Below are 19,360 nucleotides of genomic sequence, written 5' to 3' on the forward strand. Positions count from 1 at the left end.
CCAACGGACCCAAGGACCGCCTCAAACGAAATGTAGCCTGTCGCTGGTGCTGGGCGTTGTAGTTTCTTGCTCCTCATATCGACGACGCGGGGGGGAGAGAGGGACTGAGATGTCTAAAAACTACAATACCCACATTGATTGTTAGAGGGGGTATGTGTGGAGACTTCTTGAAGCGCAATTTTGCAGAAGCGTCAAATGGGAAATAGTAACCGTTAGGAACGGTTGTTGCGAGGAAAAACAACATAGGCTACTATTGCTTGATATTGGCTGAGACTGAGCAGTGAGAGAGAGTATAATCACGGCTAACGGGACATTGGAATCGCTGGACATAAGCGTTTCGATTTGGGACTTTTTCAACCATAATGTCAAAGATAGCAACTCCCTGATGACCACTTGGGGGGCACCAACCGTATTTAGCTAGTTTAAATGATGCACTTAGAGTTTTGGTGCACTGGGCAGAGATAAATCAATGGAAATAAATAGTTAAATAAATAGCGCCATCTACTGATCAATTATATGATATTAGTATAACATAATTTAGCTGAACGAGCCGAGCGAGCCATGGTCTATTTCTCGTTCCCCTTGAATTAAATTAAACAGTATTTGATACAAATAGTACTACATGCTAATTAACCAGACAATCAAAAGATCAAGCCTGTTGCAGGCAGTGAACACATGATGCGGTTTTGCCACAAATACACAGATTTGCATCTTTCAGATGTGAGTGGATTATCAGATTTTTCCATGAAAATAGACCATTGTACAAATAATTATTTTATTCTTTATTCTGTGTATTTGTGGCAAAACCTCCTGCCGCTAGAATAGCTCAATTAAACAATAGTCTTAATGCATTATATTAATTATATATGTGCAATTATGGACCACGAACTAATTTTAAAGGCTTCTTTCAATTTTCCACGCATTTGAACATTCGTAAGGCAGGATACCTGCAACAAAATAAAATAATAAAATAAAATAGTACAATAGGGGGCGCTATGATACACGTAGCGTTGCTTGTGATCAGAAACATAAACGTTATGGTGCCAAACAAAGTCATAACATGTTCTCCAGACTCACATGTTTTCTTCTGATTTGGACACAGTCTCTCAAACCCATTTAAATAACTTTTTTGATTGATAAATAATGACAGATGTTTGCCACTTTATTCGGTACAGCTCTCTAGTACCACCTGGGAGCCCCTTTTTGCCCGGTATCAATTCAATGAGGTGCTGAATTGGACGGAGATCTGGGGACTTCATTTAAAAAGCATTTCACAGGAGTCTCAACACACAGAACATTTAAAACATAAAAGATATTAAAATATACAGCAATAGTGATTGGGCAACAGCATAACAAAGATAACATGAGATTTTTTTGTTCTTGAATAAAAAAACATTTGCTCACAGAAAAGGTGCCTAAATGTGCCAAGAAAATGTTCCCCACACCATTACACCAGCAGCAGTAGCCTGCACCATTGATACAAGGCTCCATGTTTACACCAAATTCTGACCCAACCATCTGCTGTTCACAGCTGAAATGGAGGTTTATCAGACCAGGTGACATTTTGTCAAACTTCAAGCATCTGGTTTTGGTGATCATATGCCTTCTGTAGCCTCAACTTCCTGTTCTCAGCTGACGGAAGTGGAGCCTGGCATGGCCTTCTGCTGCTGTAGCCCACTGTTATGCACATTGTGCATTTGGAGAAGCCCTTGTGCACCCCAGTTGTAAATAGATATTATTTTAGCATTTTGTAGCCTTTCTGTTAAAATGAACGAGACCACCAATTCTCCTCTGGCCTCTCATTAACAAGGTGTTTTTGTCAACAGAACTGCCACTCACTGTTAGTTTAGATGTTTATCGCACCTGTAAACTAGAGACTGTAGTGTTTGAAAATCTCAAGAGGACAGCTGTTTATGATATGCTGGAACTACCATGTCTGGCACTAAAAATCAAACCATGGTTAATGTAACTTAGATCACATGTGTTGTGTGTGTGTGTGTGTGTGTGTGAGTGTGTGTGTGTGTGTGTGTGTGTGTGTGTGTGTCTGTTCGAAGGACTAAATTTTGTATTTTAATATTTCATCTTCCATCATAGAAAACAAAAACATATACAGAAGCGTGTAAACAGTTTCTTGCACACCCACTTCTCATAAATATTTATTAAGCCCTGAGGCAGCTGCATTCTCATCGGCTGATGTCAGAGACTTGTGTTGCAGCACAAAGGGAAACAAAAAGCGGAAACAGGAGGACTATGGGACTGTCACACAGCAACACTAATCACACAGAGGCAAGGAGACCCGTGACTTCAATATGGTTTAACTACTAAATTGTCTAAATTGTATGCTTTTAGCCTGCCAGCACACAGTTGTACAAAACTAACTTTTAATAGCTTTACAGGAGGAAAAACCCCAAATCCTCAGTACATAAACCAAAATAAGAGAACATTACCCACTACCCACAGCAACATTTCATATTTTAACCAATTGATTAAAAGGATGTTGATGAAGTGATAGGATGAGCTGTATGTGCAATATGCCAGTGAACAGAGATAAGGTTCTTGCTATTCTAAAGGTCAGCCTTTTAGCTAGTGCAAGGATCAATACATGCCAATGATCCAGCATTGTCCCCTTTAACAACAGACAGCATGGACACTGCAGGAAAACCAGAAACAATGCCTTCACTGATTATTTGTCCTTTTAGTTGATCAAAGTCCATAAGAGCCAGAATATTGTTCTACATTCCAAATATAAAACAATCAGTTAAGAAATGCATGTCAGATTCATTTCTTATCCCATATGGTATAGCCATTTATAGTATCATACAATATAAATAATACAATACATTAATTTACCAACGATTAAGGAAATGTTGAAATGGATATAGTAGATGGGTTATAATCGAAACAAAAATGAAATTATGTCTAAGCTTTTTGTTCTTAGAGAGAGGAAGGCATTGGAGAATGTGGATACTAATACTCTCCGTGAAATAATGTGTGTGCTTTACTGCATGACTAATAAATCACGGATACTGTGAGTATATTTTGATTCACCAAAAGTTTCACCAAACTATATACACTCAATGAGCACTTTATTAGGTATTTATTAGACTTATTTCTCAGACTAATTAAGTCTTCTGTTGCTGTAGAACTGCTGCTCACTGGATGTTTATTGTTTTTCGCACCAGTCTCTGCAAACTCTAGAGACTGTTGTGCATGAAAATCCCAGGATCCGCAGTTTCTGAGATACTGAAACTACCCTGTCTGACACCAACAACCCATTCCATGGTCAAAGTCACTTAGATCACATTTTTCCCCCGTTCTAATGGTTGACGTCATTAACTGAAGCTCCTGACCCGTATCTACATGATTGTATGCATTGCACTGCTGCCACACAATTGATTAATGCATGAATAAGTAGGTTTAATAAAGTAAAAATGTTCCTAATAAAGTGATTGGTGAGTATATATATATATATATATATATATATATATATATATATATATATATAATTTTTTTTTTTTTTAATAATTTTTTATACATCTAATTGTGTATTACACAACATTAAAAAATAAAAAAACTATTGAAGCTCACAGTGCAACCACAGATATCTTTTTTTAGTAAAAAAAAAAAAAAGTGAAACTAAGTGAACATCTTGAAATGACAAGCCCAATCATTGTTCATTTCCAATATTTTGTGTTATGTATGTGTGTGTGTGTGTGTGTGTGTGTGTGCACGTGTGTAAGAGAGAGATGTGCCCTCAATACAGTAGGCCTAACTATTTCCGTTTATATACTGTAATTGTTACCATTACCATGCCTCTAGCATACTTAGCAGTATTTGACTTACTATTGTTGGCAGAGTAGGCTGAACCAACAGCCACAACTCTCTTTGTGGGGGATGGGCAAGCTTATGAGTTGGTAACTGACCTCTTTTCCAACAGAAATACTTGGCTCAGAAAGTCTTACATTGACCAGGCAATTATCAAAGTCTGACATCATAATGATGCAGTATTGTGTATTCCTGGCTCTTTCTGTGCTCCTCCGTTAAAGTAGTTTTTGTATTAACCCGACAATGTAGGCCATACACCATAAAAGGCTTTTGTGATTTATTTTGAAAGATGAAAAGTAGCAGCAGGCTGGCCATCCATTTTGGATTGTTAAATATAAGCAAGTGTACAGTAGCATTCAGTAAATATTTGCCACGACTAACAAAACATTATATAACCCCCATGTGATAATACATGCATACATTGTACACAAGGGAATAAATAGAAATACCAAACATTTCCTTACATCTCAATAAGTGCACGTTGTTCTTTGAACATGTGACAATGACAGGGTCCTAACGCATGCTCTATACGGAGCAGAGAGATGCAGACTAAATCAGAAACTGTAGTAATTCATAACTACTGTATTTTTTTCTGTTGAAGCTGCATCTTCGCGCATGCTCACTGTATGGCTGCTAAAACGTGGAGAAAGCAAATTAAGGTCTCTTTGCCCTCAATGCGCAGGCTCAGTGTATTAACGTGATTGATTTCGGTTTGGTGTGCCTGTGCTCGTGGGGTCGAATCAGCTGCGCTTCATATTTTTTTTACTGGGAGTGCAGCGGGCAGAACTTTGAGCAATATCGCTGGACTAAAATATACGTACAACACAATAAAAATCGAGGAGGATGTCGGCGAATAAAGTCAAGAAAGTGAAAATGGCTACCAAATCATGTCCAGAATGCGATCAACAGGTGATGTATCCTATACATACCATTATCCATTTTATTGCAAATAGCTATCCATATGGGCTATAGAGATTCGAAGTAACTTATGTATGCGAATGCATGCGGACAAAAGTTCTAAGGTGTGGAATGGGCTTAATGCAATATTATCCCGGCCTTATTAACGTTGTGCTTCTATTGTATTGTGGTTTACGTCCAAAGGCAAATATAGACTATAGCTGGTTATGAATAGAGATCGATATATGAACTATTGTGCTACTGGTTTGCTAGCTATGCTGATCATACCCTTTCATAGCTTTAAATTACCTACTATGGAACTACACTATGGTATAATATGTGACCGCGTATGTTAATGTAAACACTGCATGGATCGTGTCAATAATAGCCTAATGCGACACCTCGCTGCGTGGAAATGCATACGTTGCCGATTTCCCAATCGCTTGGAAGAAAAGTGAACGTATTTTGAACATGCCAATGTAGCCAGCTTAACTGAATTCCAAACGTTTTTATGATTTAGTCTACGGTTTGACGTTGCTGTTTAATAGTAGGTAGGCTGATGGGGGTATTTTAATTCTGTGTGAGGGACGATATATGTTATCTGTTTCATTTATGCACCTCCATATATAGCCTATATCCTATATTTTAAGTTGCCTGTGTATGTATTGATAGCAGATGTTCGATTGTACCGAGTAGCACAATCAATTAGGAATAATATTGAATACGAAATGTAGCCTATGATGGCTGCCATTCAATAATTTGCTCTTGGCTTACGTAGCAATACAAACACTGTAATAAACGAAGCACAGTTTGTAGCCTATCTATGGAAATAATCGGTTACATTATATGGAAGGCTATGCAGTAGCCTATGTTTATGTAATGCAACAATTAATGCCAAGGTAAGTTTTTAACCTCGCCTTTCTTTTATTTATCAGATTCCAGTAGCTTGCAAGTCTTGTCCTTGTGGATATGTGTTTATAAGCCGAAAACTTCTAAATGCCAAACTAACGGAGAGATCACCGCCAACAATAGGTATGCTAGCCTACTTTTGACAAGCGATTATGTCTCCAAACATGACTTCTACTGCTTTTAAATTGATATCATTTTTGGATCTATTCAATTGAACTACTTTTATTTTGTGAAATTAAAGGCTCAGTTTTGTTTTCGCTCACTGTACTGTCCTGGTAAGATAGCTCAGAAATGTCTGCTATGTTACGCCATGTGGCGAGAGAAATGTTTGCAAGTTGCATATGCCTTTAACCACATGGTGCTCACAATTTATTATTTTTCACACTACACATTGCAGTAATTTGGCAACAGTTTCTTACTAAGCACTTCGCATTCTTGAGCGGTGTTTAGCTAATTACAACCTGCGGGACTGACAAGCTATCATTTTATTGCACGTATTTGCTAAGTCCTTTCAACAAATAATCTTTAACAATTCTGAGACATTGAACAGCTATCCTACTTATTTGAGATCTCTGCCATTGCTGTGTTGAAGAGAACTGGCACAAGACCAACTGCCGTTTCCCATGTATGGCTAAGCTCGCTTGTGAAACCTGATACCACCCCTCCCGTTTCCATATTTTACAATGAAATACTTCTGTCATTTCAAGATGATTTGAAACCACGAGCTTATACCGTTTTAGTGACGGGGAGGAATTTCAAAATGAGTGTATAGTGGGTAGACTGAATAGCTTGAGAGGCGTGGGGGATGGGGCTCATTTTTAATTCCAGGCAGAAAAGCTTGTTCACTGTGCTCCCCTATAAATAAAGCATTGCCTCAGTCCTGCAGAGGAAGCTCGCCGGATTCATGCAGTGTGTTCCGTCATCTATGTTCTGGGAAAACCTTTGAAAAATATGTTCAATGATAATAATGGTAAAAAATAAATAAAGTAAAAGTACTACTACTAATAATTATTTTCTCAAATATAAATCATAGCCATATGGTCAGTACTGAGAATCCTTTGTGGATTTTCTCACGAGAATGATGGATTTAAAAAGGTGGTTTCATATTTCACTGGAAAAAAAATGGTCAAATTCTTCTAGAACCAAAAGAAAGGGTTCCTTTTACTGCATACTGCAATGCTCCTGAAAATCAGGAAAGCTGAGAGCTTTACACTGGATGATGCTAGAGCCATCTGAGGGAGGGCAGGGTCACAGATTATCAGCTCTTCCTGTTTACTCTAGTGCTCCTTGTTTCATCAATACACAGTCTCCGTACATTATAGCAAGCAGCTCTAAAATGTGATGCCTTTTACTTTGACTTGCATAAATACTGACGATGAAATGTCTTAAAATTATGAATGGAATGTTAAACACCACCATGATTTGCACAAATGTTTTCTTTTGGGGTTGGACAGTTTGCTGGAAAAGAAAATGTTTAATTTACAGTTAATGTTACTGTTGGTCTTCTTTTTAACATTAAATTCTTCCTTGCTCACTTGCAGAAGACTAAGAGGACTTAAGAGGAAACTGAAGGTTGTAAATCTGAAGTGCCACACATACACTGGAGCTTAGGTTAGTTGTAGTGTCAACACTGGGCATTTAGGGGTTCTAGCGTCTGTGTCAACTATTGGCTGAATTAAAACTTTTAGAATTTAAGATGATACTGCATTTTTTGTTTGTTTGTGTATTTTTAGAAGAACTTGAACCATTAATGTTTTTCAAAAAGTTAAAAAGCAATACTTTCATTTCCTGAAGACATTCAAGTTGGCGAGAATAGAAGCGTTCATCTGTGAAGTGTATTTGTCGTGAACCAAGTATCGGCATGTTTCACGAGTAGGCCAGAAATGAGATCCATATTGAGTGTTTCAGTGGAAGTTTTGCGCAATCATTGAACATTAATTCTGCATTTTTAAAGTTTAATCTTGGAAGCATGTGCTCTTTCTGATCAACAATTTATGCCTGCTAATCATAAATATATTTTCGCTTCACAAGGATACTAACACACTGTGATCTAACTTGGCTGTTTTGTCCTTCAGCAAGTCTAATGTCACGTGCTGAATCTCTTCAAACGATCTACTCCTGCTAGGACAAGCTTATTGACAAGGCGGGAATTCCTGAAGCAGCATAGTCTTGCGGAAGGGAAACAGTTACAATGCGAACAAGCCCAGTCTAATCAAAAGGCTTTGTTGAAATGTGGAATTTCCTAATTCTTTACCAAGGGTGATATTGCCTGAAATTATGCTGACCTAGAGAATTTTGTAAAATGCAAACCTTTGTGCAGTTCAACAAAACCAGTACCAAAATAAAGTGTACAGTTATATAGAACAGAATTATAAACGAATAGAGGCTGCCTTGGACGCTTCTTTGTGTAACAGGTACATAAAACCTACTTTTTATTTCAGCTGTTGGCACATTTGGACTTGAGTGCGGTAGTCTCTTCCTGCCTGACAGAGAGAAGGCACATGCTGATTGAAGTCCATTATGAAAATGAAGGGTTTTAAGATGACCTAAAAATGTACTGCAGTGTAGGCCAGTATATACCCATGTTGGTCATTGAACCTCAACGTTCTTGTTTCCCAATGAGTTATCAATAGTCTATGAAGTCAGGAGGCGACATGGCTCAGGCAGTAAGAGCAGTCGTCTAGCAGTCGGAGGGTTGCCGGTTCGATCCCCCGCCCGGGCTGTGTCGAAGTGTCCCTGAGCAAGACACCTAACCCCCAAATGCTCCTGATGAGCTGGTTGGCGCCTTGCATGGCAGCCAATCGCCGTTGGTGTGTGAGTGTGTGAGTGTGTGAGTGTGTGTATGAATGGGTGAATGAGAAGCATCAATTGTACAGTGCTTTGGATAAAGGCGCTATATAAATGCCAAATTTACCATTTATGAAGTGCAAGCAACTGCATCAGTGTCTTGTCAAACAGTGGTAGGCGGCATCACCCAGCTGCCAGAAGCAAACTGCTAATGTGGCGCTCAGGTTTTATTTGCCAAATATGAGAGAGCCCGTTAGCCTGGAGCTCGGTTTGCCACTGTGTGTGTGTGTGTGTGTGTGTGTGTGTGTGTGTGCGCGCGCGCGTCTGTGTATTGTCAAACTTGATCAGAACGATTGGTTTCATCAGCTTGTTTAAACCACAAGAAGTCCAGAAATTCAGCGACCCAGCTGCAACATGTTAGAACACAGGTTGCCTGCGTATTTATGCTAATCCAAAACATGCTCAAATGCTGGCGTGTTTTCTTCGTACGTGTTTTCCTTGCCAGTGCCGATGTCTGTGAAACACAATTTGTCAAATAATGTGACATGCTTGTGTGACACATTTCTCAAGTTATAACAATAGTTGTAATTAGGTTAAGGCACCATGTTGTGGGGGCTGAACACCCCCATTGTCTCATATGGAGTCCAGACCATGTCAGTGCTGCCTGAGGCGCGCAGCTCCAGTGGGTGAATCACCCTGAGGAGCCAGGCACAGATACCCCAGCTGCATATGAAAGGTCTTCCTCTGACTCCAGTCTGTGCAAGCTTAGCAGAGGTCTGCGGTATGAAAAGGAGCAGGCTGGTATCACTGCGCGTTCCGGAGAACCGTGGATATCTTTTCCGGTTTCCCGGTGAAGTCGAATGTGGCTGTGGTTGGGAATGTCCAGCCCCAGGTTTGTTTGGCAGGTTTCTGAGCAGTGTGCTGTGGCGTTAATCTGGAAGCTGTCAATTGTGCTTCTCGTCCTTCTGCCGACCAGTAAGAAGTGTGAAAATGGGCAGAGATGAGTTTGTGTGTCATCTGCCTTGTTCTTATGTCCAGGATATCATTTGCGGTACTGCATTTATACTGGTTTGTCACGTCGCCCATTTTCACAGACAAGCTAGATGCAAAGAGGAGGAGGACCGAACGGATCCGGCGAGAGAAAATCAGCTCTGTTTCCACCAATGACATGGAGAACAGGAGGCGGTCCCGCACAAACAGCCAATCGGAGCAGATCCGTAGAGGAAGGGGCCGACCAAAAACAGTCACTCTGAAGAAGCAGGAAGAGGAGAAAGGTAAAACCTTATAATAGTGTGTGTGTGTGTGTGTGTGTGTGTGTGTGTGTGTGTGTGTGTGTGTGTGTGTGTGAATTTGCAGTATATTTTCATGAATCCCATTTCAGCTGTTATTGTCATGGGTCAGTAATGTTGTAGAGGAAAAACTTACATTTGGTTAATTTGTACTTCAGATTGCTAGTGACTTACAGTTTAGGAACCTTACTCAAAAATGAAGTACTCCTGATGGGGTTTCCAGAGAAGGGTGTAGCCGAGTGTATTGGAAGTCACACGGACGTGATCTTCACTAATAATTAACAGCATCTCAGCTACACTGACACGTGTGTGAAGTTTTGTTTTCAGTCACTGGGGGAGAGGAAAGTTCAGTGAGAGTAGTGAGTTGAATACTGACTCATCCAGGGAGAGTTGAGACGTTTATCACTTTGATACATTTTAACACGCCCCCATTCTCCCTGTTACACACAAAGTCTTTTATATAGACAGGGCTGACTTGTTGATAATGCCGCCTGTGGTTTCCTCGGCTTGTAGTTTAGTTTAGGGTTCGTTTGCCAGAAGCTCGCTCAGAAAGGTTGTGAGAACGTCGGACAACGTTCTTATGCTAGTATTGAGAGACCCAGGAAAAATGGTGTGTGTAAAATGGTGGTATTTGTGTTTTACAGAGAGAACATTTTTTAAAAACTACACAAAAAAAACCTACTTCTTGGAAAAATTGTGTGTTTACAATTTGACATATATTGGAAAGAAAATGGAAGTGTTTAAGCATTTATAGCTACATGATTTCACAACAGAAGGATGCGCTGGCTTCCCCTTCCTGCCCATGCGGATTAATGATTTACAGATGAGCATCCTCTCCAGTCTGTGTACTGAATTAATCATGCTGTCCCTGGCAATGCCCGCTCCTTCAGAGCTACAGGAGAAGCTCTCACAGAAACAGACCTGCCTTTCTGGTCCTGTCGCATTCACACGGTTATGTCAACAGTGAATTGCGCGCCATTGTCCCTATCGTTTGCTTATCAAGCGTTCTGTCACTCCTCTGTGAAAACGGTGTTTTTATCTGCTTCTTTTACTCCACCTCCGACTAAGAGATGTTTGTGTTTGTGTGTGATTTACTCGTCACAGAAAAGCAGGAGAAGGAGGTGGACATTTATGCTAACCTCTCGGACGAGAAGGCGTTTGTGTTCTCCGTTGCCCTGGCTGAGATCAACAGGAAGATCTTGGGTCAGAGACTCATCTTATAACCGGGATGTCAGGACTGGCCGCGGGATTAAACTTTGGGACTAGGGAAACTGACGTGTCCCACCGATGACCACAGTGGGCCTGGTGGGAAAGAAAAGAACCTTGACCTGGAAGTGCTTTTGATGGAACCACTGTAGCTAATTCCTGCTTCTGATTGGCCCAGGCCCCGGCTGTGGCCAGAATATGGTGAGATTGTGGAAACCCATTACTGCTCTGTGGATGATGAAGGAGAAATCCTTTTCATAAACAACACATTCAGAAGTCACATGAAATCTAAAGATACGTGTGTAAATATTTATATAATGTAAATAAAATATAGTTTTAAGCAATTTTATATGGAACGTGTTGTGTATTCTTTGCAATGCTAAAAAATAATCTCTGAGTTTTTTCAAACGGAATATGAAATAGTTTTAAACATGTTTATTCCTACTTGGGATTTGGGGAAGTAGATTGAAGATTTAAAAACTTCTGTTCAAAAAGAAATGGATGTGAGCCAGAATGCATGTTTATATTTGGGGAATATGTCTCTAATGTCTCTAACTTATTCTGTTTTTCACAAATATGCTCCCTGAATTTAAAAGCAAAAAATCTGAAGGCTGTCTAATTTTGTTTTGTGAAGTCGACGCTTTATATTCCAATAAACTGAATGTCTGTGCATGACGGAAACTTCTGACAGTTTTCAAAGAAAACTGATCACAGATCTTCCTTCCCTTTCATTACACTCCTGTATCAAATTGAGTAAAATAACCATTATCAGCACCATGAAAGTTTTGTTCTACTCTTAGAAGTTTTAATGTGTTCCACATTATTTTTGAAAGGCATTGCTAGCACTGACGAGTTTCAGGCAGTTGAAAAATGATATCTCAAAGGGAAATATGATTTAATTCCTTCTTCTGACATCTACATGTTTTTGAAACCGCGGAAATAATTGGAAAAAGTCAGGGAGAATGAGTATGCGGAGAAGCTTACCTTCTGTAACCTGCACACGTTTAATGGAAATGCATTGCAGTCAGGAAGCTTTCAGCTCCAGTTTGGCTGGGTTTTCTCAGGTCACTTACAGCATGAATTGTATTCTATGTTGGGAAGGGACTTATCTGGCATTCAGGGTAAAGCTATTTACAGCACTTTTCTGTGAAATTAATTTGTTAGGATATTCCATTGAAGCGTCTCATTAATTTCAGGTAAGGAGGTTAATCGGAGGCTCTGCTTCTTCCGATCGACTCAAGGATGTGTTTTTACGCCTGTGTTGTCAGTACAGGAAAATGAACAGAGAACAGGAGTAATGTGAAGGTCTTGTGGACGGTGTACCCAGTTACAACACAGGTTTTTCTGTAGTAGCCCCAGTTCCCCATAGTCCTGAGCTGTGGCAGGTCCGCACTACATCTGACTGGTGCCTGTGCCTCTTGTTAGCTGTGCGGCCAGACCATGCCAGCTGCACCCTGGATCTACAGAGAGAACCTCAGCTGTGTCAGCCGCACCATGGATCTACAGAGAGAACCTCAGCTGTGTCAGCCGCACCCTGGATCTACAGAGAGAACCTCAGGTGTGTCAGCCCCACCCTGGATCTACAGAGAGAACCTCAGCTGTGTCAGCCCCACCCTGGATCTACAGAGAGAACCTCAGCTGTGTCAGCCCCACCCTGGATCTACAGAGAGAACCTCAGCTGTGTCAGCCGCACCCTGGATCTACAGAGAGAACCTCAGCTGTGTCAGCCCCACCCTGGATCTACAGAGAGAACCTCAGCTGTGTCAGCCCCACCCTGGATCTACAGAGAGAACCTCAGCTGTGTCAGCCGCACCATGGATCTACAGAGAGAACCTCAGCTGTGTCAGCCCCACCCTGGATCTACAGAGAGAACCTCAGCTGTGTCAGCCGCACCATGGATCTACAGAGAGAACCTCAGCTGTGTCAGCCCCACCCTGGATCTACAGAGAGAACCTCAGCTGTGTCAGCCGCACCCTGGATCTACAGAGAGAACCTCAGCTGTGTCAGCCGCACCCTGGATCTACAGAGAGAACCTCAGCTGTGTCAGCCACACCCTGGATCTACAGAGAGAACCTCAGCTGTGTCAGCCGCATCCTGGATCTACAGAGAGAACCTCAGGTGTGTCAGCCCCACCCTGGATCTACAGAGAGAACCTCAGGTGTGTCAGCCACACCCTGGATCTACAGAGAGAACCTCAGCTGTGTCAGCCGCACCCTGGATCTACAGAGAACCTCAGCTGTGTCAGCCGCTGGACTGCAGATGTGGAGGAGAGCTGCCATGAGTTCTGAGGAGTTATTTTTCCTCTGACTGAATGAGGCGAGCGACTGTTTGACCGACATGTAAAATAAAAAAATAAAAAATAAAATCATTCGTACGGGCAAGGAAAGGTCTCTGTTGTCATTGTGTAATGTGTGAATGTGAGAGGGAAAATGAGCAGCCACACACACCGAGGCTGTAATGACATCTTTGAGCTGGAGCCAGGCTGCGGTTGGTGAAGTAACCGTCTGCCTCGCCTCAACACCATTCCTAATTATGTATACGCCTCCAGGGACTCCTCTGAGATCCTGCCGTTTATATCTTAGGTTACAGGAAACGCGGATGTGGACAATGCCATGTGCTCAGGCCAAATTTCCATAAGAGGGGGATTGAGTGAGCGTGGAAAAGAGAGAGGGAGAGACGTGAGATAGCAATAGTTGTTTCTTCCGACCATTACCATTTCTGTGCCCCAGTTCAGGACTGGAGATTCCATAGTGGCCTTTTATATTAAGTTGGCTGTAGAATCTCACACTGATTTCCCATAGGAAGCTTATTTCCACTGTTTAAATTCGTTAACTACTTTTTTTTTTCCCCTTTTCTTTATTTTTCCTTTTTTTGGGTGACACTTCACAATGTGGTCACATTATTGGCATTATAACTAATGTAGTTGTAAACATGAATTAATGATGTATACGAATACATTAGGCTTGAAATGAACTTTTAATTAGTATTTAACAAATGTATTACATGATTATTTATACATTTGCAAATTGACTATTTTTAATTCCAATATGAATTGGCATTAACTAATGCAGTTCTTAACACAAATTAAGCATGTACACATGCATTATTTAATGCCAATTTGTGTGATCTTATTGTAAAGTGTTGCCCTTTTTTACACTAGTATTATTTGCTCTTGTGCGCGGAAAATTATTTTCAGAGTATGTATTCATAACTACATTAACATTTTTAGAACGAGTCATTGAGTTTGGAATAAAGATTTTCCTGCATACAGTAAATTATTATTCCAGACACTTCTGCCATATATAAATCTCTCATTATCTGACACTTGAGAAACGCTTGCTGTGTTTCCGTTTGTTCTTTGGCTGTTGCTTAGCAACAAAGATGCATTGATTCTGTTTTTTATCAGAGCACAAATATGGAAATCTTTCTAATATTGTCAGATAAACAGGGTCACTGCTTCAAGTTCCTGCCTGGGTACTGGGACCAGCTTTATGTAAGCTCATATCAGTTGTATCTCTCCAGGCTTCTAGCAATTGCTATTCTGTATTCTCTGTAATACATTGATATTATCTGATCCACTCAAATTATGCTGTGCAAGAGTAACATTTTTTTTTAATTATATATACACTCACTGAGCACTTTATTAGGTACTTATTAGACTTATTTTTTTCGACTTCTACTGCTGTAGCTTATCCACTTAGAGTTATGATGTGTCGTGCATTCAGAGATGCTCTTCTGCATACCACTGTGGTAATGTGTGGCTATTTGCGTTACTGTCACCTTCCTGTCAGCTTTGACCAGTCTGGCCGTCTCTGGCGTCTCTGATTAACAACGTGTTTCTGTTTGCAGAACTGCTGCTCATTGGATGTTTTTTTGTTGTTTTTTTTCAGCATTCTTTGCAAACTCTAGAGACTAGTGTGCATAAAAAAATCCCAGGAGTTCAGCAGTTTCTGAGATACCCAAACCACTCTGTCTGCCACCAACAATCGTTCCACAGTCAAAGTAACTTAGATCACATTTTTTCTCCATTCTGATGGTTGATGTGAACATTATCTGAAGCTCCTGACCCGTATCTACAAGATTGCATGCACTGCACTGCTGACACACAGGTTTCTGTCCCAGCTACACACTCTACTGACCACACACTGCTAGAGCATGTTGGACTCAGCCTTACCCAGCTCCATTCAGCCAGAGCTAACGCTACACGATTCCTCCCTAACAACATGGCAGAGGCCTGCAGGCTAGTAGGCTCATCAGCGAGAGACCCCGCCCCGCTCCCTATTGGAACTAGATCTCCTGTCCTCCACTGTGACCTCAGGGGTGTGAAAGATGCACTGACTTGCAAATGAGCCCATCAGGGCTGTGTGCGTGATTCAGCTGGGGGCCCCTGGCACAGAGCTCGGGAGGAGCACAGGTCATTCAGAGGCCTTTCTTTCCAGGGAGATGAAAAATTAACACATGGAAATAATAGCTTTACGGTTATACTTCTGCCTGATTTTAATTGGATGCTTTTTTTGTTTTTTTTAACATAATTACTAGCTTCGACTCTTGATTTAACAAAGCACCGTGCAGTTTTTGTCTGTGTATTAAAATATTAATTGAAATGCAAATTTACTGAATTACAATTACACAAAGCACCAGTTCATTTCCAGGTGCATTCAGAAATGTTTTACATTTGAGAATAGACTGATAAATATAGAAGAAATAGTTCAGAAATGATCATTTATATTTAGACAAAAATGGTTGCAAAAAAGGTTACCATCATTAATACTCACCAATATAACATTGTTTGCTGATTTACTAGTTCTTACCAGAGCATATTCGCTGTTCAAATCACAGAAGTCCTTTATAAATGCAATATCCACATATCAAAGTCCTACATCTTTCCTTGAGTCATAGGAAAAATGATCTGTCACCAAAGATTTTCTCCCAAATATGAAGTGAAACTTCAAATTTCCCATGCTTATGATTCTGGACTAATTCCATGATGTAATCTATTGACCGTTCCATAAGTGATGCATTTTACATAATACTTGTTTATTTCTCTATTTGGCTTAATTTCTAATTTAATTCTTTAAGTCTTGTTTCATTTGCACAATAACGTATACGTCCGGATTTAAACAAAATATTTTTGTTGGTTCAGTTAAATACATTTTTGGTGAAGCAGAGCATATTTATGCGTACAACTTTTTTTTTACATGGGTTTTAAATATATATGATTTTACAAGAACATGTACTTGGACTTGAAGTTCAGTAAATAATTAAGAAAAGTAAAGTGGCAAGTGTCCCTCTTTAAAGATAAATAATCATTTTTGGGTAATGACTAAGACTTTCTTTTTTAGAAGTCCTCTGAGTCAATTCTGGAGGCCTACTTCCTTCTGATGAAAAGGCGGGGCTTTGCTTGCAAGTCCTCTTTTGACCACCAGATGGCAATCGGGTAACAAAGTTGAAAAGGGCTTGGTTGTGACAGTGTGAAGTCAATTTCAGATTTAAAATGATCATGTTCATTTACGCATTGATCTCATTTTACAGTACATGTCTGTGGTCCTTGCTAATATTGCACAAAAATATACAAAAATATATCTATTTTTTGTACAATTGCAATGGCATCACTTTGACAAAACAAATTGGTCAGAAACATGAACATGAGATTAATTAAAGCCACAACCAGAATACAGTTGACATTTTTCCATTTGATAAATATTCTCTCTTTGTTCACGGAAAGTTATGTAAACACAAATTCATACTTCTCAACTATTGCTGTGTTGCAGTTCCAGTCAGCCATAGCCCTGTTCTCTGTAATCTGCATGGCCTTTTATATTCAGGAACACTGCTGACAGTGTCAAACCTGGTCATTCCCCTCTAAGTGTGTGGATTTACAATAAAGGGTTCCCCTTTGCCATTATGTCTTTGTCCATTTACTACAACCTCACTGACACTGACACTCTGCAAAAAATGACATCACATGTTCCTCTTCGCACTCCCAAGTGGAGGTTGGTGGGATAGCAACCAGTCTTTCTGTTCTATGCTACAGCATGTAGGTAATTAAGGAATTAAGGATATTAAGTTCTTCATCCTTTTTTCTCTCTCAGACAAATACATTCTCACTTTTTATCGTGCATTATCTGCATATTGTTGTACAGTGAGTGTTGTGAAAGTAATGAATTAGTAATAAATTAATACAATTACTCCTGGTAAACAATTTGATAAATGTTGGATGAGTGGATATTCTTTGTAGCGTTACATACACACTCAAACGACAGTTACAGTCAAAGATGTAAAATGGAGCACCATTGAAGCAATAAATATAACATGCAATATTTCTCAATCTCGTCTAAGCATGATGTCAGAATGATTGCTTTGAATGGCCTTCCAGAGGGTTCCTATGCAATCACTAGTAATAGCCCCCTAAGCCCCTGCTTCCTCTCTCCCTCTCCCTCCCCGCCCTACCTCCTCCTATCTCTCCATCCGCCTCCCTCCATCTCGCCATAGATGCAGGTTGCAGTCTCTGTCTCTCTCAGTCGTAGAGTAGCACATCAGGTTTTCTGGTCTCATTTTTGACCCAGGAGCAGGTTTTGTCCACCATGACTGTGCTGTAGCAGATCAACACACACACATCCTCTAAAGGAGGATCCACAGGCCTGACAAACAGGAGCAGATTGCACCCACAGGGGTTTCAGCTGTAGCTTTATTTCCAAAACAATATCATAAAACACCAGGGCAAAGAACAAAAAATACATTTTGTGGTGCATGGGAAGCTTAGTTGCTCTTGTGACACTGAAACCAAATGACCCATATTAAAAAAGGATACACAACTGCTGGTAGTTAGTGTGTCTGTTCTGTAATAATTATAAATGATGTGTGTGTATGTTTGTATGTGAGTATGTGTGAAGCATGTCTGTCTGGGTGTAATGCAGACAGACATGATGCAACAAAACAGAGTTTATTGCCAAGCTCAACAAAAAACATCTGAGAATTAGAGGAACAGAAACATACCAACTTTCAGTCTGTCTTCTGTCTTCTTTTCTGTGAAATGTTCAATATTTCACCTACTTGTGTACATTTTGTCTGTACAACCAGTCCCTGCCTGCATAACCCTCAGACCCTGAAAATATATGATAATTATGCTGCAAGCACAGCCACAAACTAAGACACACTTTGGGAACTTGTAAAGCAGGCTTGTGCAGCCTGTTATCCTGCTACTTTTTCATTTGCGTTTTAAGTACCATAGTTTTTGCATGGACATGTATGTGAATCAGAATCAAACAGAGAATGTGATATTGTTTACTTGCAATTTATTTAGAAAATTGGGAAGAAGGAAAAGTTTTAAAAAACCACATCCTCTTGCGTAGTTTCACCTGTGAAACACAATGAATGCAAAAACCCCCTAACACGCCAGAGCACATCCGTCATAGAACAGGTACATTTTTACACTTCCACTAAATTAAAATTCTCCATCAGTGCTCCTTCCTGAGCCTTGTACAGCAAAGGATTATACTGTGCCTCAGTCATTTACTGCTCATATCCCAGACGATTATCAGTCACGCAGCAACAACACATTAGATAAAAAAATTAATGAGTGAATATCTATTATTTTTAATCAGTCGTATTAAGCTTGTGCCTTCGGGGGTTGTGTGAGGGACATTTATGGCACATTTTGGCTTAAAGAAAGATAAGGAAAGTGCTGGTTCTTTGTTAAGACATTAGTCTATATTGCATGTTCCTCCCCCCAGCCCACTTCCTACTTCCCCCAGGCGAAAGAGCAGCTCATGTTCTGGACGACAAAAGCTAGTTTGTTCGCAGCATTCAGACAAAGTATGTGTATGTTTGCCATTGTATTTTCTTTTTCCGCGAGCACCACAATTCTAGGCAACAGTATTCTGTAATGTTGACATAGAGCCTACAGCTACGTTATAAAGCCCAGCTATAGAGAATGATGTTGTACAGGACTGTTCACTTGTTTGGAGCATAGTGAGACACATTTAGCAAATGAGTTCCACAATGTGGAAGGTTACAGGCCTTGCCACTCAACAATACTTAAAAATGACAAAGAAAAAAAACAACAAGTATTTTCAAAGTTAGCACTACAGTTACTTAAAGTGTGTTATATGTATAGTTATCTTACAAGTTAGCTTGTATACTATTTATAATTCCTGCTTTATATTCAATAACAGTATATGAAGAAAATGAGTCCATAAACTATTATGGCACAACCATGGCACAAACTATTGTTTAGCAAATATGTCTAATAGTAGAGACCATAATTTTGCATGTACTATCAATTTTATATAAGCATTATATAATTTACAAAGCATTTACAAATATTTCTAATTGCCAATAATAATAATAATAATAATCCTGATAAAGAAGAACCATTTGCATATGAATAGATATCTTTCAGTTCTGTTCTGTGAAGTTCTGTGAAGGCTGTAACACTGTATTATCTA

The 19,360-nt window shown here is 39.9% G+C and overlaps 1 protein-coding gene across 3 annotated transcripts; it reads left to right on the plus strand.

Annotated features, from left to right (window-relative positions):
* Positions 1-4,520: 4,520 nt before the first annotated feature.
* On the plus strand, positions 4,521-12,532 carry c6h16orf87 (chromosome 6 C16orf87 homolog). 3 transcript variants are annotated; one of them, XR_009708984.1, is made up of 5 exons: positions 4,521-4,734; positions 5,658-5,754; positions 9,513-9,692; positions 10,812-11,114; positions 12,339-12,532. XR_009708984.1 is itself a non-coding variant. In XM_061246171.1 (4 exons), exons 1-4 carry the CDS (start codon positions 4,669-4,671, stop codon positions 10,928-10,930), a joined length of 462 nt encoding a protein of 153 aa, XP_061102155.1. In that variant the 5' UTR covers positions 4,521-4,668; the 3' UTR covers positions 10,931-11,262. The 3 variants fall into 3 exon arrangements, 2 of the variants coding, with proteins under 2 accessions (XP_061102155.1, XP_061102156.1); XM_061246171.1 differs by lacking the exon at positions 12,339-12,532 and having other exon boundaries at positions 10,812-11,262; XM_061246172.1 differs by lacking the exon at positions 12,339-12,532 and having other exon boundaries at positions 10,817-11,262.
* Positions 12,533-19,360: the final 6,828 nt, after the last annotated feature.

Source organism: Conger conger, chromosome 6 (genome assembly GCF_963514075.1).
Source record: "Conger conger chromosome 6, fConCon1.1, whole genome shotgun sequence".
Classification (NCBI taxonomy): Eukaryota; Metazoa; Chordata; class Actinopteri; order Anguilliformes; family Congridae; genus Conger; species Conger conger.

Bases quoted from the DNA above. Each gene is read 5' to 3' on its own strand.
- c6h16orf87 (XM_061246171.1), top strand. From the start codon at position 4,669: ATGTCGGCGAATAAAGTCAAGAAAGTGAAAATGGCTACCAAATCATGT. The intron at 4,735-5,657 runs GTGATGTATCCT...TTTATTTATCAG, and splicing joins GTCCAGAATGCGATCAACAG to ATTCCAGTAGCTTGCAAGTC. The intron at 5,755-9,512 runs GTATGCTAGCCT...CCATTTTCACAG, and splicing joins GAGATCACCGCCAACAATAG to ACAAGCTAGATGCAAAGAGG.